Below are 25,754 nucleotides of genomic sequence, written 5' to 3' on the forward strand. Positions count from 1 at the left end.
TTGTTTCCTGCGGCCTTCTCTAAGGACCGGCTTCCCTCTGAATTTAAATGGGCTGCGCTCTCGCCTGCGCCGCCAGCGCCCCGCAGTGATGGAGTGATGGACTCGGACGCCCGGGAGGTGGGCTTGGGGTAGCCAGACCGGGCGCTCTCCCAAAGCCTGAGCACTACACGGGCCCCCGCTGGACAGCGGCTCCAACCTGGGGGGTCCCCCCGGCCCGCAGCCCCAAGTCTCGCGGTGCTACGCTCGGCCGGGGAGCGGGCCGGGCGCCCCCGCCGCGCCACAAAGGCTGAGCCGGGAGGCGGCGGCGGCGGCGGGAGGCGGAGAGAGGCGGGGGCGGCGGCCGCGGCGGCGGGAGCGTCCTTTGTGTAGCCGCGGCGCCGGCCCGCTCGGTCCTGGCCGCGCCGGGTGCGCAGCTCCCTCCGCGCAAGATGGCAACCCCGGCGGCCGTCAACCCTCCGGGTGAGTAGCCCCAGGCCCGAGCGCGCCGGGTGGGTGGGGGCGGCTGTCACTCGGCGCGGCGGGCTCAGCATCAGCACCAGCGCCAGCCGCGGCATCCTCCTCCTGCGCGCCGCCGCCAGTGCCGCGGGTGGCATGACGCAGGCTCCGGAGCCAGAGGCCGGCCCGGGAGCTCCAGCAGTTTCCAAACGGCCACCTTTGCCTCCCCGTCCACTCGCTTTTCTCTTCTGGCCTGGCTCCTGAGGCATCGCGGGGCCGCGGGTCTTGGCTGGTGTAGGGCACCGCGCTGACGGAGGGGGAAGTTTGAACCAGGGATTCAACAGGGTACAGCTGCTGGGACTCTCCCCTTTCCAGCCCGCCACCCAGCCGGGTCCTTCCCCCCACCCTCGCCGTGTGCATTTGGCCGCCGCCCGTGTATCTGAATCGTTTATGGGCACAGAAAACCCAACCTGTATTCACGTGGTGTGGAGCTACCTTGGCCCTGGCCCTGTGCAAGTGGTTGTCTGACTTCCAGAGCTGACCTGTCCCGGAGCAGGGTGCAGCCTGGACAAGGGTGCTCATTCCCGCGGTTTTAAGAAATGAATTCATGATCAAGCAGGAATATTACCTGTTTGGGAATTGCAACAGAAACATTCTATTTTAGCTGGAAAAGTTCTCTGTCTTTTGAGTAGCACTGGCAGAGGGCATCTGAGAAAGGGTTCCTTGGCCTGCTGGGGCTTTGGGTTCTGTCTGAGGGATGCTGTGGCCACAGGTCTCAGGGCCCCAGGAGGGATGACCAGGGGCAATCACACAGGTTAGCTTAGGAAAGTACAAGAGAGAGAGAGAGAGAGAGAGAGAGAGAGAGAGAAAGAGAGAGTGAGTGTGTGTGTGTGTGTGTGTGTGTGTGTGTGTGTGTGGCCTTGAGGCCAGTGGGTTGGGTTCTTTGCTTCCCAGCAAGGTCATCAGGGTTAGGAGGAAGGAGCCCTTCATCCACTGTAGTTGTGGAAGGCCCTGGGGCCTTGCAGAAGATTTGGATAATAGAGCCAGGGGTGGAGGGGAACTGCAGCCGAAGTCACCTCGGCCTCTGTCTAAGCAGGAGCGGAAGTCAGGAGTGGCTGGTGCACCCCAGATGTGAGAAGGAACAGAGGGTCCTACTAACACTAGTGGTGTGGACGTGGCCAGGCTTCAGGCGGCCTGGAAGGACAAGCTCAGGACGATGGACGTTCTCTCCCTACATTAGAGAGAGCCTGATGTCACATGATCACTGTTTTCTGAAGGTTAATTTGTCAGCCATGTCTAGCTAATGGGGAAGGCAGGGTGCTGGGGAGGCCAGCCGCCTCTGCAGCAGGAGGGGCAGGAGGCACCCTTGGAAAACAGAGGCTCAGATTTGGCACTGGCTAGATTTGGGATGGGGGTAAAGAAAGAGCCCACGGGGACCCCGAGGTGAAGAGCTGGTGCAATTCCAAGGAAGGAACCCATTAACAGCAACGGGGAGTCCTAAAAGAATGGACGAGGAGTCTTACATTTAGAGCGTAGGGTCAGAACTGGACTGGCTCCAAAACACGGTGGTATCAGGTTGCTGGCCATTGAAGCAGTTGCAACCTGTTCAGCTATTTAGAGTTCGGTAGAAAATTGATACATTCAAGTGTAATGAAATGAGAAAACGTAGGGGGAGTTAAATGGAGATAGCTTAGTCCAATATATGCTTATATTGGGAAAAGGAATGAAATCTCAGGTGATTTGCATGACTCATATACCGTACCATTATCTCACCACTAAATGCAGTCCCTTATGCTCCCTTGAGCAGCCAGGAATCGGGTGGGCACTGCTGGTGTGGAGCTGAGCACACGGTGCCCTGAGCTCCAGGGGCTTGGATAGCACAGCTTCAGGTTGTTGTCAACACCTGCCTAGCCCCATAGCAGTCCTGTCCTGGTCTTTTCTGTTGACAGTGATAGCTGAGATCTTGAGCAGGCCACCTTGTCTGTTACCCAGCATTTTTTTTTTATAGGTTCTGCAGTAGCAGAGATCTGTGGGGGTGTATTCTTCTTGCCCCCATATGAGTCTCCAGTTTCTTCTGTGGGGGAAAAGGCTGAGGCTCAAAGGATTTGGCAAAAGTTTTGAGCCAAAGAGAGATTGCAGATCCTGTGGGCTGTTTACAAAAAAGAAAAAAAAAAAAAAGGCATGGCACCTGGGCTAGTTGTACTCTCATGGGCAAAAATCACAAGGCATCTCTTTAAACCTCCTCCCCCTCCCCCCTGCGGATGTGCTTTGCACAGGGCAAGAGCTTGATAACCCAGGGTAAGAGCTTGGTAACTGGGAGGCCCTAGGATTTATTTCTGCTGATAGTTTCTGCTCAGGGTATGAAGCCACCCCCCCCACCCCCCGCACACCTACTTGTTCCTTGCTTTCCAGCTGACCCATGAACACCAGCACAACCATTTGCAATTCTGCTGTGATGAGTGACAGCCGGGGGCAGCCACTCGGGCCTTGGTGTTGTCAGCTGAAGTGTGTGTGTGTGGGGGGGGGGTCTTCAACCTCTCATGTTACTTGTTTGAAATGTGCCAGGTCCAAACCCTTAACTTGCTCCTTCTGGATCTCCTAATTGGGATTTGGGTTGGAATTCTACCAGTTACTCTAGGGGGAGAGAGATCTCTGGAAAAAAAGGGGTTGGCTCTCAGGTGTTCTCGTGGTGCCGGCCACTGCAGTCTTGGGTGTATTCCCTGTGCCTACCTGTGGGTCGTTTCCAGTCCTTACATTGGTCACCAATGCTGTTGTGATGGCTGATTTTCTCTGCTCTCTTTAGCCAGGGATGACATATATCCTTTATATATGTGGGTGTTTCTGTGTGTGTATACATGTGTTATGTGTTTTGTTGCCTTTTAGGATGGTGCATAAGCATTTCTTTTTCTTTTTTGCGGTATTGGGAATTGAACCCAAGGACATTCTACTTCCGAACTACACCATCTCTGGTCCTATTTTTTAATTTTTATTTTGAAACAGGGTCTTGCTGAGTTGCAAAGGGCCTAAGTAGTAGCTGAGGCTGTCCTCAAACTGTGATTCTCCTGTCTCAGACTCCTAAATCCTGGATTACAAGCATGCGCCACCACACCTGGCTTAGCATTTCTGATTTTAAGGAAATAGCGAAAGTTTGAACTAGTTACATGCATGAGAGGGTATCTGCAGCTGGCATGACACAATTAAGAAGGAGACTGTTTTCCCAGTTGGCACCAAACCCTTTTAATCTTTTGTAACATAAGCACGAGGGAGTCAGGCACAAACCCAGACCAATAGTCATTAGGAGTTATACATTATCTAGATATTCTCTGGAATTAGTATTTGCAGAATAATTATTAGACATATATTTTAAAGGAATTCTAAGGTTGGGTTTGTGTGTGTGTGTGTGTGTGTGTGTGTGTGTGTGTGTGTGTGTATTGGTACTGAGAATTGAACCCAGGGGCATTCTATCTTTGAGCTACAGCAAAACCCTATTTTTTAATTTTTAATTTTTTAATTTTTTGGTACTAAGGATGGAACCCAGGGGCATTTTACTTCCCAGCTACACCCCCAGCCCTATTTTTTATTCTTTATTTTGAAACAGGGTTTCACTAAATTGCAGAGGGCCTCACTTAGTAGCTGAGGCTGGCTGAGAACCCTCAATCCTCCTGTCTCTGCCTCCCAAGTACTAGGATTACAAGCATGTGTACACCCCAGCCCTTTTTATTTTTTTGTGGTACTGGGAGTGGAATCCAGGTGCATTCTACCTCTGAGCTACACCCTCAACCTTATTTTTCATTCTTTATTTTGAAACAGGGTCTCACTGAGTTGCAAAGGACCTCACTAAATAGCTGAGGCTGTCTGCAAACTGCGATCCTTCTGTCTCAGTGTTCAAAATGCTGGGATTAACCCCAATAAGTTGTAGGAATATAATGCACCAATAAAAAAAATTAAAAAAATGCTGGGATTACAAGCATGCACAACCATGCCCGGCTTATCCCTTTTTATTTTTTATTTTGAAACAGGACCTCACTAATTTGCTGAGACTGGTCTCCAACCTGTAATCCTCCTGTCTTAGTCTCCTGAGTACTGGGATTACAGGCGTGTGCCACCATGCCTGACTTAAAGGTATCTTTTAAGAGATTTAGAATTCCACTTTTTTCCCTAGAATCAGTTATTGTATCCCCCCACCCAGGTTTCTGGCCTTTTGCGTTATCATTTGGGCCTGATTTTGTAGTACAGGAAGATTCTCTGGGCAGATTGCTTTAGATGGACAGATGTTTGAAATGGTTCAACAACATATCAACTATCTCTGATGTGCCAGGCACTCGCAGGTACCAAGTCACAGAAGATGAGGAAGAGTGCTTGCGGCTTGGCCTCAGGGCGTTTGGAGTCTAAAAGGGGAGGCATAAGCAGACACTTTGGATACAAGAGAAAGGCGGAATGGCAGGAAGGAGCACCTGTCACACCATTCACACCAGGGGTCTGGAGGAGGCCTTGCAGGGAGCAGCTACTAACAATGAGCCTCTGCAAGGGTGTTTTGAAGTATAGAGATTTGGGAAGAGTCATTCTGAGGTGGTGGTCTGGGTGGGGTGGACAGATTTATGGGGTGGGTGCCACTGAGTGACTTAGTGCTCTTGGGGACCCAGAGAGATACCCAAGGTTGTGGGGTGGATTTGGAGCCTTTGAGAGAGGAAGTGTGTTCGAAACACCCGAATGAGATGAGAATAGAATTCCACCCAACTTTCCTACATACTGTCTTTCAACGAACCTACAAGCCCATTCATTAAAAATTGCATCATCATAGGTACTTCTAATGAAGGAGCTGCTGCCAATTCAAATCTGACATGCTATCAATTATAGGGGAAAATACTCCCATAATTTCAGTGACATTAAAAATGTGCTTCTTGGAATCAGTAAAATACTTTGTCTAAAGAAAAAGCCACTTCGGCTGCCTGGCCACCTGCATCTAAAATACATACATGTTTCTCTTTTCAATAGTCTTTAGTCTGTTTCAGGGGATCCAGTGATGAACTAGTGGCCTTTTGGCTTCCAAAGAAGGAAAGAAAGAAATGATTAGAAAAAGAGGGAGGAAGGAAGGAATTTGAAAAAGAGAGGTTTATTCATTTTTATTTTATTTGTGGTACTGGGGATTGAACCCAGGTGCATTCTACCTCCAAAATACACCCTCAGCCCTGTTGTTTTTTATTCTATTTTATTTTATTTTTATTTGAAACAGGGTCTTACTAAGTTGCAGAGGGCCTCACTAAATAGTTGAGGCTGGCTGAGAACCTGCAATCCTCCTATCTCAGCCTCCCAAGTACTGGGATTATAAGGGTGCACCACTATTCCTGGCTTATTTATTTATTTATTTATTTATTTATTTATTTATTTTTGGCGGTACTGGGGTTCCTGAAAACCCTTCTACCTCCGGGTTACACTCCCAGACCTATTTTTATATATTTTTTATTTGGAAACAGGGTCTCTTAAGCCAGCAAGGCTGACTTCGAACCAGCGCAATCCTCCTGTCTCCACCTCCCAAGCGGGTGGTGGTGGTGGTGGTGGTTTACAAGCGTGTGCCACCACGCCCGGCTTCATTTAATTTTTAAAAGAATTTTTTTTTTTTTTTTTTGTATTGGTGATTGAACTCAGGGGCATTCTACCTCTGAGCTACACCCCAACCCTCCCTACCAACCTTGTGGTACTGGGAATTGAAGCCCAGGGGCCTCTGCCTCCAAGCTACACACCAGCTCCTTTTATTTATTTATTTTTTGTTTTGAAAGAGGGTCTTATTAGGTCGCTGAGAGTCTCACTACATTGTTGAGGTTGTCCTTGAACCTGTAAGCCTTCTGTCTCAGCCTCCTAAGTACCGGGATTATAGGCATGCACCACCATGCCGGGCTTAAAAAGGCCTTTTCAAAAAGTAGTTTTACTGGCCAGGTGTGGTGGCACATGCTTGTAATCCCCGCGCTTGGGAGGTGGAGACAGGAGGATCACGCAGGTTCAAAGCCAGCCGCGCTGACTTAAGAGACCCTGTTATCAAATAAAAAAGTATAAAATAGGTGTCTGGGAGTGTAGCCCGGAGGTAGAAGGGCTTCCAGGAACCCCAGTACCACCAAAAAAAACAAAATAGTTTGTAGTTTTATATTCACAGCAAAATTGAATGATACAGAAATTTCCATATGCACCCACACATGTGGGCCCTCCCCCATTACCAACCTCCCCACCAGAGGGTCCATTGTTACCACAGGTGACCTGCACTGGCACACGGCTGCCACCCCAAGTCCACGGTGGCCCTTAGGCCCACTCTCGGTGGTGTACAATCTATAGGCTTGGACAGGTGTGTGGGGACACGAGTCCACCATTGTGGTATCCTGTATTCAGAATGTCGGCCCTGCCCTCCTTCTCCATCCCTCCCCCAGCCCTGGGCAGACACTTATCTTTTTTCTGTCCCCAAACCCCGTTTGCCTTTGCCAGAATGCCATAACGTTGGAAGCTGTGTGGCTTGGACGTGGTTTGAGGCTGCCCGCCCGGCATCATGGCTGGAAGCACAGTTGCTGTGTGGAGGTCGTGGGAGGGCTGTGACAGAGAGCCTGGCACCTGTGCTAACTCTCGTTCTCGGACTCACCATGTGACTTCTTTCTCTTCCTCATGTGCCCCACCATGGCGGCACCATCTGCCCAGAAACCTTCACTACAGTCTGACAGGTGCTGGTGCTGAGCCCTCGTACCTTCCAGCACTGTGAGCTAAACAAGTCTCTTTTCCTTATACAGCACCGGACCTCACTTATTTTGTTATAGCAACAACAGAAAACAGACCTGCACAGAGCCGTGCAGCGGGTCATCTTTTTTGCTTTGTTTCTTTCACTTAGCAGTGCTTTTAAGTTTCCTCATGGTGTGACAGTTTATTCTTTCTTTTTCGTGCTGAATACAATTCCATCGTCCGGATGAACCATGATGGATGGATGTCTTGATTGCTTCTAAGTTTTGTCAGTTATGAATAAAGCTGCTATTGGATATATATATATACACACACACACATATACATTTATACATATGTGTGTGTGTGTGTATATATAATATATATATATATATATTGCCGATCTGGGGATAGAACCCAGGGGCATTCGACCTCTGAGCTACACCCCTGCCCTACTTTTTTATTTTTTATTTTGAAACAGGGTCTCATTGAGTTGCAAAGTGCCTAAGTAGCTGAGGCTGTCCACGGCGGTGATCCTCCTGCCTCAGCCCCCCAAATGCTGGGACCACTGACTTGCCACACCCTTTGACCTGGTCTGTGCTCCACACCTCCTCCTTGGACTCAGCTGTACATTTCCAGCAGGAAGCCTGGCTGAGCAGTCCCCCGGGCTTGGAGGGCGTGGGGCCTGTGGATTTCTTGTCCCTCCTGTCTGCATTCTATGCTATGATGTAGTTGAGGTGATTATGCCTGTTCCCAGCACAGATGCCAGAGGTGTTAAGAACAGAATGGATGTGCTTGTACTTGGCTTACTGATCCCTATTTTTCTTCTGTGGAGGGGGGGCAGCAGGTAGATCTGGGCATTTCTCCTTCCAGGTGCAGGTGATGGACAAGAAACTGGGAGGGGTCAGTGTGCTGTGTCCAGCGTGGGGAGCACCAGGGACTTGGCTTGAACTGAAACTGAATTGTTGGGTAGACCCGGCCCATTGGGTGGTTCCAAGAGACAGATTAGCTGAGGGCCTTGCTTATGTCCCAGTGACGGAGGAGGAAAGGAAGGCCAGGGCTGCCCTGTGGAGACCTCAGCAGGCCAGCCTGGTTCCAGACTTCAAGACTGCCACAGGAAAAAGCCTGAGGTCAGGCTGCGCCCAGCGTGTGTGTTCACAGATTCTCAGCTTGACAAAGTGACATTCTCTTTTGACCTTGAGTGGGTCACTGAGGCTGGGAGCCGGCAGCTGAGGGACTCAGGTCACAGGTGTGTCTGTGTGGGGCTTCTCAGTTGAGGCTTTTCGGTGTTGGGAGTTGTTCTTGGTTGTACAGCTCCAGGTAGAACAGTGCCATGGGGAATATTCCAGCCCACACCATCCTAGGGCTAAGGTCAGTAAGCTCTAGTCTGTGCAAAAGAACTTTCTGTTGGCCTCTGGTTGGTGGTAACTGGAAAAGGAATCTCCAGGACACCTTTCCTACCCCCTCCCTAAGAATAAGGGAGCTGGACCCCAAAACATGACTGCTCTTTTTTTTCCGGACTGAGGATCGAACCCAGGGCATTCTACTTTGGAGCTACCCCCCTTTCCCCCCAGTCCTATTTTTTATTCTTTGTTTTGAAACAGGGTCTCACTGAGTTGCAAAGGGCCTCACTAAGTAGCTGAGACTGGCCGTGAACCGTGATCCTCCTGTCTCAGCTTCCCGAATGCTGGGATTACAAGCATGCTCCACCCGGCTAACATGAGTGCTTTAAAAGCAAGATGGCACCTTCTAGAAGCTTCTGGAATCTGTGATAGATGTGAATTCCAATGTGAAGTAAACAAAACTGCTAGGAGTTTTTCTTCTTATTTTTAGAACAGCAGCCATGTTTCTGTTACATCAGCAGTTCGAAATGAGGCGTAGTCTGGAATCATTTGCCACAATTTGATGTGCCTGATGGCTTCCAAGTCCCCCCCTCCAAAGAATAAAATGAATGGATGTCATCAGGGATTGCAGCCGTGCCCTCCTTGTGAAAGCATTTCGCTCCCAAAAGCTCCAGTTCAGCATGGCCAACCTGCCCATCACTGAGCTCTTTCTGCCTGAAGGTGCAGGGCCCTGGGCTCCTGCAGGGCAAGATGCTGGTGGTGTGTGTCCAGCAGCTCTCTAGGGCAGGCAGCTTGTGCACATTTCTGCTAATGACAGACCTCCTGGGTACACGGGGAGTCGCTGTAGACCTTTCCAGTTCTTTCCTGAGGGTGAAGAAGGAATGCTGGGGAGCGGTTAGGAGAAGCAGCTCTTCCGGGGCCCCCTCCCTGTGCCTTTCCTAATCTGCATTCTGTATCCGGAGCGCCAAGTCTCCATTTCCAGCTGCCAGCCTCTCCCCCTCCGCCTCCCCCACTCGGCTCCCCTGTGGCAGGGGATGGCACCGGCCTCCATTCACTGGCCCAAACCAGACATTAATTATTTTAATTGCCTATCCACCTAATTAAACAAATATTAATTGAATGCCAACTTGCGCTCACAGTGGTGTGCAAACCCAGGCACGGTCTCTGCTTTCAGAGAGCACTACTGTGTGGTTGGAGAGTCAGCTGTCTATTAAATAACCCCATGCATGAGGATATCATTAAAATAAGTATTATGCGAGAAAGAACGCTTTGTTTCCATGTGCAACAGGAAACCATTGGAGTGGGGGTGAAGGGGGGTATTGTGACCAGAGGTGCATTTTGAAAAGATCTCTGGCAGCCCAGAGAACACTTACTAGCAGCAGGCAGGTCAGGGAGGGGAGCCTGCTAGCCACCTCTGGGCAGTCCGGGTGTGGATTGGTGGGGGCTGTTTCAGGGGAGGGGCCTAGAGGCTGGTCCAGTTTTGATTCAGCCACCAGGTGCACAGGGTACCATTTCCCCTGCAGGGAACACTAAGTGTAATATGTAGGGTTGGGGGCTTTGGGTGGGGCTAGGGAGAGATCACGAGTGCTTGGACCTGTTGACCGTAAACCACCTCGGTTTAGAGAGGGGATTTGCCAGAGACCTCTGAGTTGCTTTTCCCTGGGGTAGCCTCCTCCACCTTGAGCAAAGCCTGGCCCATACATGGTGCTATTGAACTTTAGGTCCTCCAGACCCCAAACCAATGAGAGGAGATTTCTCCCCCAATGTCTGACCTGTGGGGAATTGTTTCATGCTGAGATAACCCCAGTTGTGGGAATGGTACTAAGCACCCTGTGTGTTGGTCAAAGGGTTCCCTGCTCTCACTATGGTGGCGGCTGGATCAGCTTGTATTTCCGGCAGGCACGATGCACCTTCTAACTCTGAATCCTTCACTGTGTCTCCTAAGAACAAGGGCTTTCTCTCACAATTTGTAGCCAGAATCAGGAAGCGGTTATTAATTTGATAGCTTGTCTAATTCACCAGTTGTTCCTCATAGTAAAAAACGTATTTACTGGTCCTGGATTTAATACATGCTTATATGACACATGAAGATGCAATGTCTCCTTTAATTCTGTAGTAATTCCTTATTTATTTATTTATTTATTTACTCATTTATTTATTTAGTGTCACTGGGGATTGAAGCCAGAAGCATTTTACCTTCAAATTCCACACCCTGCCCTTTTTATTTATCTTGAAACAGGTCTCACTAACTTGCTGAGAGTCTTGATAAATTGCTGAGGCTGGCCTTGCATCCGACTTCTTCCTGTCTCAGTGGAATTACAGGTGTGCACCACCACACCTGCTTTCTCTGTCTCTTCTTATCTTTTATAACCTTAATCTTTCTGCCAAGTATAATTTTGTTTGTTTGTGGTTCTGAGGACCGAACCCAGGGGCATTCTGCCTCTGAGCTATATTCCCAGCCCTGTTTTATTTTTAAAACAAAGTTTCAAACAACTAAGTTGGAAAGGTCTTCCTAAATTGCAGAGGTGGTTGACATCCTTCCGTCTCAGCCTCCTCTCCAAGTACTAGGATTATAGGCATGTGCCAACCATCCAGCTAAGTAACTTACTTTGAAGAAGGCCCCTCAATCGGATTTTGTCTACTATTGCTTCACAATTAAAATGGGGTTGTGCTTTTTTTTTTTTTTTTTTTTTTTTACAAATTTTAATCTTTTTTTGCGGTACTAGGGGATTGAACCCGGGGCACTGTATCTCCAAGCTACATCCCCAGCCCTATTTTTTGGTCTTTGTTTTGTTTTTGAAACAGGATCTCACTGAGTTGCAAAAGGCCTCACTAAGTAGCTGAGTCTGTCCACGATCTGCGATCCTCTGGTCTCAGCCTCTCGAATGCTGGGATTACAAATGTGCACCACCACACCCAGCTTAATTTTTTTTTTTTAAAGCAAGGATATCACAAAAGTGTAGGTACAGCACAAGGTTGCTTCTAACAGCTATTGTGTGAACTCCCGTCCCCATCTTGGTCAAGTTAAGGTCTTACGCAGACCTGGTGAGGACCGTGATCTGGGGTGTGAGATGCTATTCCCTGCCTGCTGGCCAACCCCATCCCTGAGATCCGGACACTTGTAAACCATGTCTCATGACTCTGTGGAGTACAGGGCCCAGAGATTTTTTTAAGACAATGGGGTTAACACTTTCCTATCTAAATATCAACTTTATTTGACAAATTAAATAATTATAAGCCAGGCGTGGTGGCGCACGCTTGTAATCCTAGTACTTGGGAGGCTGAGATGGGAGGATCTCAGGTTTGCAGCCAACCTTGGTAATTTGTGAGGCACTTTCTAACTTAGTGAGACCCTGTTTCAAAATAAAGAATAAAGCCAGGTGTGATGGCTTTATGCTTGTAATCCCTGCGCTTGGGAGGCTGAGACAGGAGGATATCGCAGGTTCAGAGCCAGCTGCGCTGGCTTAAGAGACCCTGTTTCCAAATAAAAATATATTAAAAAAAAAATAGGTCTGGGAGTGAAGCCCGGAGGTAGAAGGGTTTCCAGGAACCCCAGTACCACAAAATAAATAAATAAATAAATAAATAAATAAATAAATAAATAATTAGGCTGGGGAGTGTAGCTCAGAGGTAGGATGCCTCTGGCTTCTATCCCTGGTACAAAAAAAAAATCAAATAATTATAAGCTAACTATGCAAAGACTATCATATCTCAAATGAAGTCAATAAGGAGTTGAAGTGTTTAATTACCAACTTCCCTGGCATACAAATTGAGAGCTTTTCAGGTAAGTTGCTCACGTGGAATGCCTGAAACACACTGCAATTAATGACTGGATCTTTATTTCGACAGTAATTACAGTCTGGTTTGTCTTGGTCTTGGTTGCTGGTGCATTTCCAGGTTGAGATGTGCATTTGCATTTATTTTAGGAAGTTAATTTACTACTTCAAGTTTCTCTTAAACAAGTTCACATTTTACCCTGCTTCATTGAAAAAAAAAGGGGGGGGGACTTTTTGTTGTCTGATTTAGTGACTTAGATACCAAATTCTGGGTTGTGATTTACCTGCCGAGGTGGCTGAACTTGCCATTCTGAGAATGCTCCTGCCCCAACCTCCACCTTCTTTCTTCCTCCTCCTCTTCCTTTCCTCCCTCCCTGGGTACCTTTTTTCACTCCTCCTCACTCTTTCCCTTTCCTTCTCCTTCTTCCTCTCTTTCTCTCCTTCCTTCATTTCCTTTTTCCCCACTCCCTCTCTTTTTCATCAAAGACTCAAAGGAACCGGACAGGTTAAAATGTTTGGTCTGCCCAGTGTGGTGTGTGGTATGAGCAGGTATCTGAACACCTGGACTCCTGGGTGCACAGATCCCACGGCTGTGCATCAGCCAGGGTGCTGGTGGGGCCCTCTGCCCCCACCTGTGCAATAGGAGACGCCATGCTGGAGCACACAAGCCTACTCTTCTTGCTCAGGGCACAGCGGAGCACCAGACACTGCATGGCGGGGTGGAGCTGGCGACCAGCTGCGGGTGGGCTGGCTGCCCTCTCCTGCCCCTGGGGCCTTACATGTAAAATGGGGGTGGTCACAGGACTCTTTGGTCGATGCTGTGGTTTTTATCTGAAGTGTCCCCAGAGCCCTATGCTGAGGCCCTGGTCCTGTGGGACCTTCACAGGTGTGGCCTGGGTCGGGGGGGGGGGTTGGGTATGGGGGTGTGCCCTTGCAGGGGGTAGTGGACCTGGTCTTTCCTGACTCTTCTCTTCGTGGCTGCCATGAGGTCACCAGCTTTGCTCTACCAGGTAACTGCCACAGGCCCGGAAACAACAGAGCCACCTGGCTATGGACTGAAACCGTCCAGCATAACCCTCCTTACGCTGATTCCTGGAGGCATTTTGTCACAGCTGTGTGAATCTAAGACACTGGTGAGGGTCACATGTCTTTTTCTTCCTTGCTTGGGATGGGACCTGGCACAAGGCAGGGCAATGTGAGCCGCACTTTCTCCGTGAGATTGGCGCAGTGGCATGGACACAAGCCCAGCTTCTGCATTCAAGAACTACAGGCCTGTATGAAGTGGGATGTGCCACGCTGGGGCTGTCGGGCACACGTGGGCTCCTCAACCACACCCCGGTGGGCTTCCTCCTTGCCTCCTTGTTTGGGGCCGGCCTCTGTCTGACTCTGCGGACACCTTCTCACCCCTACCCCATTAGCAGGACTGGCCTTTGCCCTGGCTCCTGCTGCCCTGTGTTCTGGACAGACAAAGGCCAGCTCTGCTGCCCACCAGCGATCCTCTGCCAGTGCCTGCTCTGTTGAACCCTGGGTTTCCCGCAAGCCCAGAATGTGCCTCTGCAGCCGCTCCGTGCCCCACCTGCCTCCTCCTGTCCACCAGGCCTTCCTGTCCTCTGGCTGAGCACAAGACAAGTGGATTTGTGCAACATTCACTCTCATTCGTAATTCAACAAATACTTGTCAAGCGTCACCCTTCATAGACCTCAGGCACCCTTATGAAGCACATGTTAGAAAGGAGGAGCTGTGCCCTTGGGATCTGTTGCTCCCCCAGGCTCCCCACACTGAATCTGCTGCCCCTTGGAAACAAATCCTTTTCCAGAAGCAGGGACTGTGAGCTCTATCTGCCACCAGATGGCGCCGGACTGCCCAGTCGCATAGGCTCTTGCTCAGCAACCCTAGGAAGACGGGTTACACACTGGGCTGCCCCTTCCTGAGCCGGGGCTCAGGTGGGGCTGGGCGACTGGAGGGAGACTCATTCCACTAACAAGTTCCCAGTGCTGCTGCAGCTGCTGCTGATCCAAGGACACGGTTCCAGGCCATAGAGGCCGAGCGGCTAAGCAGTACTGTGTCCACAGCCAGATGACTCTTTCGGGGACACACTGTACCCTCTGAGGGCCAGGCTCAACAGTCCCATTTCTCGGATGAGAAATTGAGAAATTGGAGATTGTGGTGGAGCCTGATCCTCGACATGGTGTCATTTCATGGCTATGCTGGATCCCTGTAGTTCTGGAGAGAAGGGAGTAGAATAGGAGGAGAGGTGGCCTAGCAGTGCTAGCTAGGCGTTTGCAGTGGGAGAAGGTGGGAAGAGCCTGCTGTTGGGCCTAGTCCTGGTGTTGGCTGAACAGGCAAAGACCTGGCCATGTGTTCCTAGACACCCCTATTCTTTTCTCTTTGGGTCTTCTTTTTCTCACCCGTAACTTGAAGGGCCGGTCACAGAAGCACCTCTGATATGTCTGGGTGCTGGAAATTCCTTAGAGAAGAAGTTGGATGACAGAGTCTTGGTTCTCAGAGAGTTTTCCGGTGTCCAGGGAGATAAACAGAAATGATCATGGTCAGCTTTGTGTCCCTGTGACCAAAATCCCCGACAAGAATGACTTAGAAGAGGAAGCATTTACTTTGGGTCTTGGTTCCAGAGGTCTCAGTCCACTCCATAGTTGGGCGACCCCATTGCTCCGGGCCTGAGGTGAGGGGTGGCAGAACATCATGGCGAAAGGATCCAGCCGAGGAGAGCCGCTCAGCTCCTAGCAGCCAGGAAGCAGAGAGAGGGGGAGGAAGAGGTCAGGAGGAGATAAACCCTTCCAGGTAATAGCCCTAGTGACCTACTTCCTCCAGAGAGGCCCCACCTCTTAGTTGTCTACCTACCCATCAGGGACTCAGGGTCCAATCACTGCCTAAAAGCCTTAACTCTGAACCTGGCTTCCTGGGGGACCATGCTTATAACATGTGAGCTTCTTAGACCATTCCAGAGCCATCCCATAAAAGATGTGACTGTGAGAACATGACCCTCCTGGGATAGAATCATGTTTCTACCCCCCCACCCCCACGCCGGGGCAAGTATTTTAACCTTTCTGGGCCTCACTTTCTATGTCTTTATAAGAGTAGAAAGACAAAACAAGTCCCCTCTTCCCCCAAGTAATTCACACACTGGGAATTGTGAGAATTAGCTGGATAAACACATAAGCTTGTAAGGCAGTGCCTGGCACATAGTGAGATATTATTTTTATTTATTTATTTTTTATGTTGAACCCAGGGACATTCTACCTTTGAGCTATATCCCCTAAAAAAACAACAACAAAAAATAGAGCGAACAGAGGATGGATTTGTAATTTGCCTAACCAACTCACTTCATCACGAACCCAGGATCTGTTTTTTGAATATGCAAATGTGGAACTTTCTGTATCCTTGGATTCTTCTGAGAATCTGATGTGAATTCTGTATAATTCCTTGTGCAAAAAGCTGTTCTCACCTCACTGTGGCCAGAAAGCAGAAAGAGAGAGTAGGCCTAGCCCCCAAGGCCACGCCCCCAGGATCCACCCCCTCCAGCCGCGCTTCACCTCTGAACCTGGCCATGTGGCCTCCACGTGAGATTCTCTGGTGGACATTTGATATCCAGCTATAACAAGAGCATGTTACAGGGTGACCTCTGACAGCCAGGCTCCCTAATTTGCTTCTTATTTCAAATTCCTGAGACTATCCCTCAGTTGAATTAAGTATTCATTAGAAATGTACATTTAAGAAAGAAGAATAATTTATTGGGGGAGGCATGGATTATTTGATACTGTTTCCTTTTGTGGCCAGGGTGGAGGGTTTTTGAAATCTGTGCTTCTTCTAAAGGTAAATGTGGGTTATTGGTGGCATCTTTATCCTCACAGGACAGAGAGAGGGGAGGAAAGATCTGCAGGGTCTCTTCTGAATACTTACTAGTGATCTATAAGGCCACCAGGTTATTAAGGGCTCCACCCTAGAACCTCATCGAAACCCAAGTGCCCCCCAAAGCCCATTTCCAGGGCCATCACTCTGGGGTCAAGGCTTTAGCACAGGAATCTGAGGACACAGTTCCATCCCCAAAACCAGCACAGGGTATTTTGGTTGGATAACACCATGGTGATTGGGGCAATAAGGTCATAGATTTTGGGGGAAGGAGAAAAGGCAGGCTTCACTGTGGATGGCTGATACCCCATTTGCAAGATGAGTCCCCGAGGCCCTGCGATGGAGCCTGCCCTGCTGAGACTAAGCCACGAACTCTGTGTCTCTATCCACTTCTGCAAAGACACACTCTAAGGTTAGTTCTTAGTTCACAGCTCAGATCAGTCCTGTGTTGGACCGCCCCGCTCAGCATCAAGCATGCGGGCTTGCTGTGGTCTCTGATCCAAGACAGGTGCCCAGAAAGCCTTAGAGGAAGAGAAGCAGGGAGGTTGGAGCCTCCAGACTTGGAAGACGCAAGAATGCGCTGAGAGAGAGTAGAATCAGATCGCCAAATGGTTTGGGGAGGAAGGAGCTTAAGTTTGGTTTTAGGATATGGAGTGTGAAGTTACCTGTGAGAGCTCTAGATAGGCATGTTTATGTAGAATTACTGAAGATGATTCTTAGGAAGCCACAGGCCATTTGCTTTAACCTTATTGTCATGGTGAAGTCCTTGGGACACACCACAGCCCGGTAGTTACCCAGGCCTTACTTAGGTTGCTTTAGGGACATGTGACTCTGTAGCTTAAAAAGCTGGGGGTTTACACTTAAACCACCCCACTCTTGGAGGTCCCCTGCCACCGTTTCTCCCAGCAGTCCCCCTCCTTCTTGGGTCTGTCTGAGGAAATCCAGCCTGCGCTTAGTGGCTTCCTGGGCTGCTGGGCCTCAGCTCGCAGGGCCTCTGCCTCCTGCCCCCGCCTGCCTGGCTCTCCCCCTCCCCCCCAGCTGGCCTGCAATGTCAAGGCTGTCTCTGTGTGTGGGCTGAGGGTCTTCCACTGGCGTTTGCCCCGTGACAGCTGTGGGGTGGCTGAGGAGAAGATCAGGTGTGGTGCTGCAGCAGTCCTGAAGAGGCGGCCTCATGGGACCCATCATCTGGCCAGATCCACGCCTAGGCTCAGGGCTCCAGGTCAACCATCCAGGTGCCATTAGCACCCACAGTGCACCGCCATCTTGGCTTTACCGATGGGGGCTGAGACCTTGTCTCGTGAGGCATGACCAAAGGTGGGATGGCTTCAGGCCACTGCCCGCTGTCACAGGTAGGCGGGTGGGGAGCCGGCTGGGCTCCCAGTTCTTCTCCACCATGTCGAGCTTCCGTAGCAATGCAGGCATCTGCCATGCCTCGTCTGTCTGGACCCCTGTCCACTGGAGCTCCCTGAGCTCACAATATGGAAACTGAGGCTGAGGCCGCCAGGGAGGAGGAGCTAGGAAGACAGGCTCTCAACCTGGTCTTGAGCCCTGACCCCTGCTCTCTCAGGAAGACCAACAGGTGCATTTCCATGATCTAATCCGGCAGTCAGATCCGTGGCCAGCTTCTTTTTTTTTTTTTTTGGTACTGGGGGTGGAACCCAGGAGCTTTCTACCTCCGGGCTACACTCCCAGACCTATTTTATATTTTATTTGGAAAAAGGATCTCACTAAATTGCTGAGAGCCTCACTAAGTAGCTGAGGCTGGCTTCGAACCTGCACAATCCTCCTGTCTCAGCCTCCCAAGTGCTGTGGGCAGCTTCTAAAGCAAACCCTGCCCACCCTGGAATCCCTGGGCTTGGTGCCCTTGGGATAGCCCAGGGCCAGGAGGATCAGCACTGCCTGTCCAGCCTGTCTGAGGTGTGAACAGCCCCAGGGCTCTCTGTCCTGGCCTTTCAACCCTCTCCCCTGTGTCTCTGAGGGACTGGGTTCAGATCCTCCAGGGGCTCTGTGGGTTCTTGGGCTCTCTGGCTATATTGCTTTAGTGGCAGGAAAATAATCAGAATTGGAAGTGTAGGGATGAAGCGTCACAACCCCCCATCAAGGGCCCCCTTCCCTCAACCTCCACAGCAGCGTCTGGGCTGGGGAGGACGTCAGCATGCAGAGGTCTTGTCTGGATCTCTGTCTGCAGCTGCCCGGTGCTGGGCCCTGTACAGATCTGCAGTGATGAGTCATCCCCTCCCACCCAGCAGTGTCTGTGCCTCCCGCCCACCTGTCCTCCTACGCATCCTCATCAGAGGCCCTGTCGTCATGGCCCACAGAGCAGGCTTTAGTCAGAGTGCTCCAACACCAGCCGCTGCTGCGCTGCTGCCGCAGCCCAGCCTCCAGCTTCCACCACCAGGAGCAGCAGGCTCACTTCTATCCTCCCAGCAGGCCCTCCCTCCAGAGGTGCTATGGGCGCAGGATGGTAACAGAGCTGGGTGGAGCGTGGTGACAGAATGCTGCTCTTTCTCATGTCCTGTGACAGCAGGCTCAGACCTATGGCCTCCTGCTCCTACAGCCTGTGCCTTCCCTGGGGACTGCTTTCAGCAGCCATGCCCCTCTGAGACCCCGGGAGCCATGACCCAGAGACAGCACACCTGGTTCTCTCCTGGAGGTCTGCTATCAGAAACCTCCCCAGAGCCTCCATGCCAGGGTCTGGTCTTGGTGAGAGCCGTCTCTCCCCCTTGACCCCTGGCTGCTTTCCCAAGCATTCGCCCCTGCTCACCTTGCTGCTTTTGCTGGTCTCTACAGTACAGGTCCTCCCCTCCTGTGCCTGTGGTTCAAGCTCAGGGGTGGCAGCCTCTGCTCCCCTTCAGTGGCCCAGTGGAACTGGCCACAGTCCCGGTGAGGGTTTTACTCTTTCTGAAAAGCTCAGCCTCAAAGATTTGGGGCTTGTCTCCATAAGTAAAGATGCACTATGGTTCCAGTTCAGTTGCTTCCCTGGGTGGATGTGGACTTTGATGAGACAGTATCACTGGCCCCTGCCTTTGCCTGTGCTGGGGACACCGGGAGGACCACACCTTGTCCCTCAGTCAGCCTCAAATCCTCCTAGCCTCCTCTGGGTCTCCTGGGGCCTGATGCTTGGACCAGAGGTGGGCACAACACTGGGCGACACCTGCCCTGCCTCTTGTGTAGCCCCAAAGCTGAGACTATATATATATATATATTTTTTTTTTTTTTACATTTTTGGTGGTACTGGGGATGGAACCCAGAGACATTCTACCCCCAAGCGACAACCCCAGCCCTATTTGTATTCTTTACTTTGAAACAGGGTCTCATTGAGTTGCAGAGGGCCTCACTAAGTAGCTGAGGCTGTCTGTGAACCATGATCCTCCTGTCTCAGTCTCCCCAGTGCTGAGATTACAAGCATGCACCACCATGCTCAGCTGTTTTTTACATTTTTAAATGATAGAGGAAAATACTGAAAAGGCCATTTCACAACAGACATTAAACTTGCATAATAGTCAGCTCTCAGGGTTGAGAATTCAGTGTCCTTTGTGAGTCCACCTGCTTACCTGCATGCTGTCTGCGGCTGCAGAGCCGAGCTTCTGACCCAGTGAGAGTAGAAATGAGATGTCCCACTCCCAGCCTGTGACTCACAGAAAGGGTTTGGGTTAGGGTTTCAGGAAGGGTTTGTGACTTTCAGCTTGAGTGGCCCAGGATGAGGTCCTTGCTGCAGCTGCCACCCGAGACCACGGGGCTGTTCCCAGAAACGCTGGGTCCTCAGCTCTAGCCAGACTGAGTGCGGCTCCTCACCTGCCCACACTCCTGTGCAGCCTGTGGCCTCCTCCTTTTCTAGGAGCTAGGGTTCCCACTTCAAGTCTTGGGCTCCTAGGCAGAAATTGGGCCACAGGGGACAGATCCCATTGGGTCTACAGGAACAGAAAGCGTAAAAATAATACATAACCATTTATTTGTGTGGTACTGGGGATTGAACCCAAGGGCCTTTTACCTCTGAGATACACCTATTTGATTTCTTATTTGGAAACAGGGTCTCACTAAGTTGCTGAGAGCCTTGCTAAGTACCCGAGGCTGGCCACGAACCTGTGATCCTCCTCTCTCAGCCTCCCAAGTCCTGGGATTACAGGCGTGCGCCACCACGCCCAGCTACCTTAACCATTTGGCCGAGAACTGATTTTAATGCCTTGCATGCAAATAGTTTTACTATTTTGCATATTTTATATTTGTAGAGTAATTCACTGTTTAAAATTTAACACAAAAATGTTTTTGTTGAATGACAGATGAATGTATTCATCAAGGAATGCATTCAAACAAGGAAGCCACTTTGTTTCATAAAATTTCTTAAAGGGAATTTTACACGTCTGGAAGGCTATGTGATTTCCTTAATCAATTTGTTGTGCAAACAGGGGGAAATGTTCACTCTTTTTTTCCCCCCCTCTTTAGAAAAGGCATGTTAATGAAAGAATTGTGTGGTTTTGTTCTGGTTCGGTGGGATTTCCAGAAGGAGGTACCTTTTTCTTTCCATGTAAAGGGTAACACTGGATCTCCATGTGGGGAAACCAGAATTGCCTTTCTCCGCTCTACCTTCCTATGCAAAGTGCATTTTGTTGATATTAATCTTCACGTAGAGTCAAGCAGTGGCACGTGGCACCTGCAACTTGAAGCCAGAAGCAGAGTCCAGTGGGGCAGGGCCAGAGCAGCTGGACCCGGGGAGTGTGTGTGTGCGTGGGGATGTGTGCATGCCTTGGGTCACGTTCCTCCTGGGCACAGGCTGGGCATTGGCAGGAAACAGAGATGCCCAGAGAGGGTCAAGACACAAACCCAGAAAGTGAGGCGTGCAGAGAGGGGTGGGGTGGGGAATGGAGAGTGTGCAAGGGAGGGAGGGGATGCAGGAGCTTGGAGATGAGACCCTGAGGGAAGGGGAGGATGGGGCGAGGGAGAAGGAGAACAGGCAAGAGGAGGTGAGGGCAGTGGGATAATGGACTTAAACAAGGAGTGGAGTTGGAGCTTAGATTAGGAGAGGTTAAAAGTGACCTTCACGGAGGGTTTTTGAGTTTTCCGAAGCCCTGGTACAGGGTGGGTGAGGGCGGACAGCCGGGGTGCTGTCCAGGGCCTCTTCTCCTGTATACTTTCCACGTCCTGGTCCCAAGAGGCAGCACCTGGCTCCAGAACCTCTCGACTCCAGGTGTCCTGCCTGCCTCCTGCTCATCGACCTGGACAACTGTCCCCTTCACTGAAGCCGGTTTCCGGGAAACCCTGATCCTTGGTGTCCACAGACAGCTGGCCACTTGCATCTCCACCTGGCCACACACTCCTTGGGCCTCTGCCCTCCTTTATCCTCACCCCCCTCACCCTCTTCCTCTGTAGGAACCTCTCCCTGGCTCTGCTTTCCCTCCTGGCTCACAGAGGCTGTAGTGGAGAGCACTATTTTTCATGTGTTTTGATTCTCACTGTTCAGTAACCCAAGGTTCCGCGTGAAGCAATGCTCCCTGAGAAGACCCAGCGCCTGCTCACCCTGCTCTGGGGGTGCAAGGCCCCTGCTGAGCTGGCTGCTCCGTCCTCCGTCCAGTCCTCCCCCCCCTTCTCATCAACCTCCCTCTCCCTGCCCAGCAGTGGCCTCTTCCTCACCCTCTGACCACTTTGTTCTTCCAAGTTCCAGGATGCTGGAAAGTAGTTGGGGTCTGGGCACTCCCCAAAGCCCCGAGGACCCCTTCTGTGGTATCCCCTTGATTTCAAACACAGCAATGAGGGAAATGACTCATATTGAAGGTGCAGTGATTCTGAAAAAAAAAAAAAAAAAAAAAAAAAAGAACAGACACAGACCCAACTCTTTGAACTAGGATATTGCCTGGGGACAGACACACATACACAGCGTGTGAAAGGTGCCACTATCACCATGCCGACCCATGCCCGAGCCAGTGTTACCTCCCTGGAGTCTCAGGGAAATCTGCAGGAAGCATGGGTTGCTGGTAGGAGGGGCTTATAAATTAGGCAGTGCTTTTTCCAAGCCACCCACATCCCCCGACTGGTGACCCGCTAGTGGCCTGGTGGGGTTCTGTTTGCTGCATGGCTTACATGGATCCTGGCTCCAGGAGAGATGGGGGCTACCTTTGTATGTCTGAGCCAGCAGCCCCTACATGTGGACCTGGTTGACCTAGACAGTTCCCATGGGCGCCTGAGATTTTAACTCTGCAGACTCTCTGGTTTTGTATTTGTGCCATGCTCTTACAACTAGCCTTTTTTGGATAACTGAGAAGCCTGCAGTATCCATCAGCCCAGGGGCAGGACTCTGATCTGACTCACCTTGACTCTTGCTTACTGCTAAACTCCATTCACCGGGAAGCCACCAACATGTCACCTCCCCAGAGCCCTTCCCCGACCTGGAGGCTTTGTCTTTGTCCTTCCTCCCTGTATGTCCCCATGCTGTGCCCCTTTTGCCTCTGTCATGGAGAAGTCCTAAGGGGGGGGGGGAGCAATCACAGGTCCCTCCCAGGAGGAAACGCACACCCTCTGCTGCTGCTGCTCCTGCCTGACTTCTGAGCTGGTGGCTCCATTTCCCCCATGGGAATAACGGAGCATTTCTTTCCTGGAGACGCACCTTCTTTATCTCTCTGGTTTCCTTTTTTTCCCTCCTATGTAGCCTCATCCTCTGGTTCTTTATATTTCCTGGATGTTCCAGATCGTTTACCATGTTCTAATTAGAAAACACTGAATGCGGTCACACCCTGGGCCTGGTGGAATGTCATTCTCTCCTGGCTCAGCTGCTGGGGCTCTGGAGCCCGCTGGGGCCTGACACCTCTGTGAGGCTCAGCAGGCCCTCCATCTTAGACTCCTGCCCCTTCCTTCACACTATCTCACCTGTAGGGCGAGTTTTATCAGCGTGGGTGGCCACAGGATCGTGCACCTGCCCCGCAGCTCTGTGCCCCCAGTCCCCGGGCAGCCAGCCTGGGGTCCTGTACTTTCAGTCACATCATCTGCATGGCATCCGGATCCTAAGAGTATTAAATTCTCGGCATAAAAACAGAGATGATAGAAAAATGGGAGGTGGAAAACAAATCATATGTATTCTTCACACTTGTGCTTGGCTCTGTTCAGTGTGTTTACATGAAGCACAGTTGGGTGCGCGCGCACGCACACACACACACACACACACACACACACACACCTTCACCTTTTTCTGCATGAGCATATACACAGTGTACTGGGCTAATTCAGCTGTGTGATGCTGATGGTCCCACATCGGCATTTGTCTGTGCTTGAGGCGGAAGCTGCGTATTACCACCATTGACTGAAATCCAAGCCATAACATTGTAAAACGTTGATGTCCAGGTCAGAAGCGCTATCTGGCACGGTTGCAGCTGGATGCGATTGTGATCATAGCGCTACAGCTTGATACTAAGGAGATGTTTGTCTGCAACTAGTTTAAGTGACATGTGCTGAGGGGTACTTTGTATTTCCCTAACATTTCCTTCTTTTCTTTACACTCAGTTTTCTTAATTATGTCTGGATTGACAGTGATTTGCTTAGATGTCACAGTGTGATTTTGAAAGTTCTGCCCCTGTGGATCTTTGAGGTAGCAAACTTGACCATCCTTTCAAAGATCTAGAAAGTCCAGATAAGACTTTTGCTTGAAAGATGGAGGATATAGAAACACATAACAAATTTAAATCCTAGCCGGGCGTGGTGGCGCACGCTTATAATCCCTGTGCTTGGGAGGCTGAGACAGGAGGATCGCACAGGTTCAAAGCCAGCCTCAGCTACTTAGTGAGGCTCTCAGCAACTTAGTGAGACCCTGTTTTCAAATAAAATAAAATAGGTCTGGGAGTATAGCCCGGAGGTACAAAGCCTCTGGGTTCCACCCCCAGTACCACACACACAAAAAAATCCTAAACGTTGTTTGTTGTTATGAAAGCCTGTATACCAAGTGACTACACAAAGATATGAATTATGGAATACTCTTTTTTCTTTTATTCTGCTTTGTATTATTACTTACGGTTTGATATACATCTTGGCTCAGAAAGGATATAATGGTATAATGGTAAAAGTAACAAGCCGGCGTGTTCTGTCTTAATGTTTCTGTTATTTTCCCATTTCCCTTTTTCACTTAAGTTTTGTTAAAGTTCTTAATAATTGGCTTTGTGTGTAAATTTACATAAACATAAAATTAACAGCTTTCACCATTTGTTTCTGGATTATGTATATTTCACTCTTGCAATGGCATGTTTACATTTGTAAACCATTGGAGAGAATTCAAACATTCCATACAGAGGAGGAGATTTTCCATCTGAGTACACCTAGCATGCACACAAAGTGACTTTTCAGGCTTGAAAGTGACGTTCACACAGCACGCCTTGCCCGTCTCGTGGTGTTGCTACACTGCAGATATCGACGCGGCCGGGACCCGCGTGTCACATGATTGTTGGTAGTGCGAGTTCAGGGATGCCAGAGTGAACCTGACGCAGGTGTCTGGCTGTTGGTCCTTTCAAAGGCCAAGTCACTCACTCAGCACATGTCAGTCAGCTTTTTCTCACTGACAAAACGCCTGAGATAGATAAAGTAGTAAATGGTGGGTTGTTTCGGCTCGGAGTTTTGGGGCTTCACGGTGGGCGGCCATATTGCTCTGGACCTGCAGCAGGGCAGAACATTATGGTGGGCGCGTGGGGCAGAAGAAGCTCCTGGCAGCCAGGAAGCAGAAAGCCGAAGATGGGAGGGAGTAGGATCCCAGTATGCCCTCGGTGGGCACGCCCCAGTGACCTCACTTCCTCCCCAGGCCCCGCCTCCTGAAGGCCCCGCCTCTCAATCGTGCAGGGGCTGTGGACCAGGCCTTCTACACGTGGTGCTTGGGGACATCTCAGGTTCAAACCCTAATGCAGAAGATAGGGATTGTTGTAGCGTATTTGGGCGAGAATAACTGTCCATAACCAATTATTAGTCCGTCAAGCCACACTTTATTACAGGTTCGAACTTGGACCCAAGCGCATGTGTCTCCACATAAGCGGCAAGGGCCCAGATCGCTATTTGGGTGAGATTTTTATGCAGTTGTACAACATTTTGCAAGTCATTCTGTTACATCATTGATGACGCTTTTTGAATTTACAGCTTCTATCCAATAAGGTAACTTGTACAGACTGTATCTTATCTACGTATCTTATCTACTATTGTGTTGCAAGGTCATTCTTATTACATCAGCCTTAACTTTTACATTTACAACTCTATACATTAACGCAGCTACACAAAGCACACAGATGTTCCCGAAGATAGCAGGGTCACAGGAGAGAAGGTCACTTGAGAGAGGGTCTCTTATCTAAGGTATGAGACTTTGGGTTGGGCAGATGCTCTCAGCTAGGATGCTCTCAGGTAGGGCAGATGCCCTTAGCTTTTCCAGGAATTCTCCTATAAGCCTTTTCCCACTTAGATGCCTGGGTCTCTAATTATTACACACAATATTATTGATTAACATTATTAGTTTAAGCAATTTCTTAGTAACTACACCGCACTGCACTCTCCTAGCACACTTTGTTATAAAACTTTAACCTAAAATTTTAAACACAACAGGATAAATAGTAGGTCTTGGGCAAATGGAGCTCTGAAGCTGAGCTTTGACAGGTCCCTGACAAACATGTCTGCATGAGATTTTGCA

The 25,754-nt window shown here is 50.1% G+C and overlaps 1 protein-coding gene across 3 annotated transcripts in view; it reads left to right on the top strand.

Annotated features, from left to right (window-relative positions):
* Nucleotides 1-428: 428 nt before the first annotated feature.
* The window catches only part of ARNT2 (aryl hydrocarbon receptor nuclear translocator 2), a gene marked incomplete at both ends in the record, with an annotated part of 125,867 nt that continues 100,541 nt past the window's right edge, over nt 429-25,754 (top strand). For all 3 annotated transcript variants that reach the window (XM_080692058.1, XM_080692059.1, XM_080692060.1), the window contains one exon: nt 429-459. In XM_080692058.1, coding sequence (XP_080548184.1) covers nt 429-459 — 31 coding nt within the window. The remainder of the gene's footprint in view (nt 460-25,754) is intronic.

This window comes from Muscardinus avellanarius (assembly GCF_963383645.1).
Source record: "Muscardinus avellanarius genome assembly, chromosome: 3".
Taxonomy (NCBI): Eukaryota; Metazoa; Chordata; class Mammalia; order Rodentia; family Gliridae; genus Muscardinus; species Muscardinus avellanarius.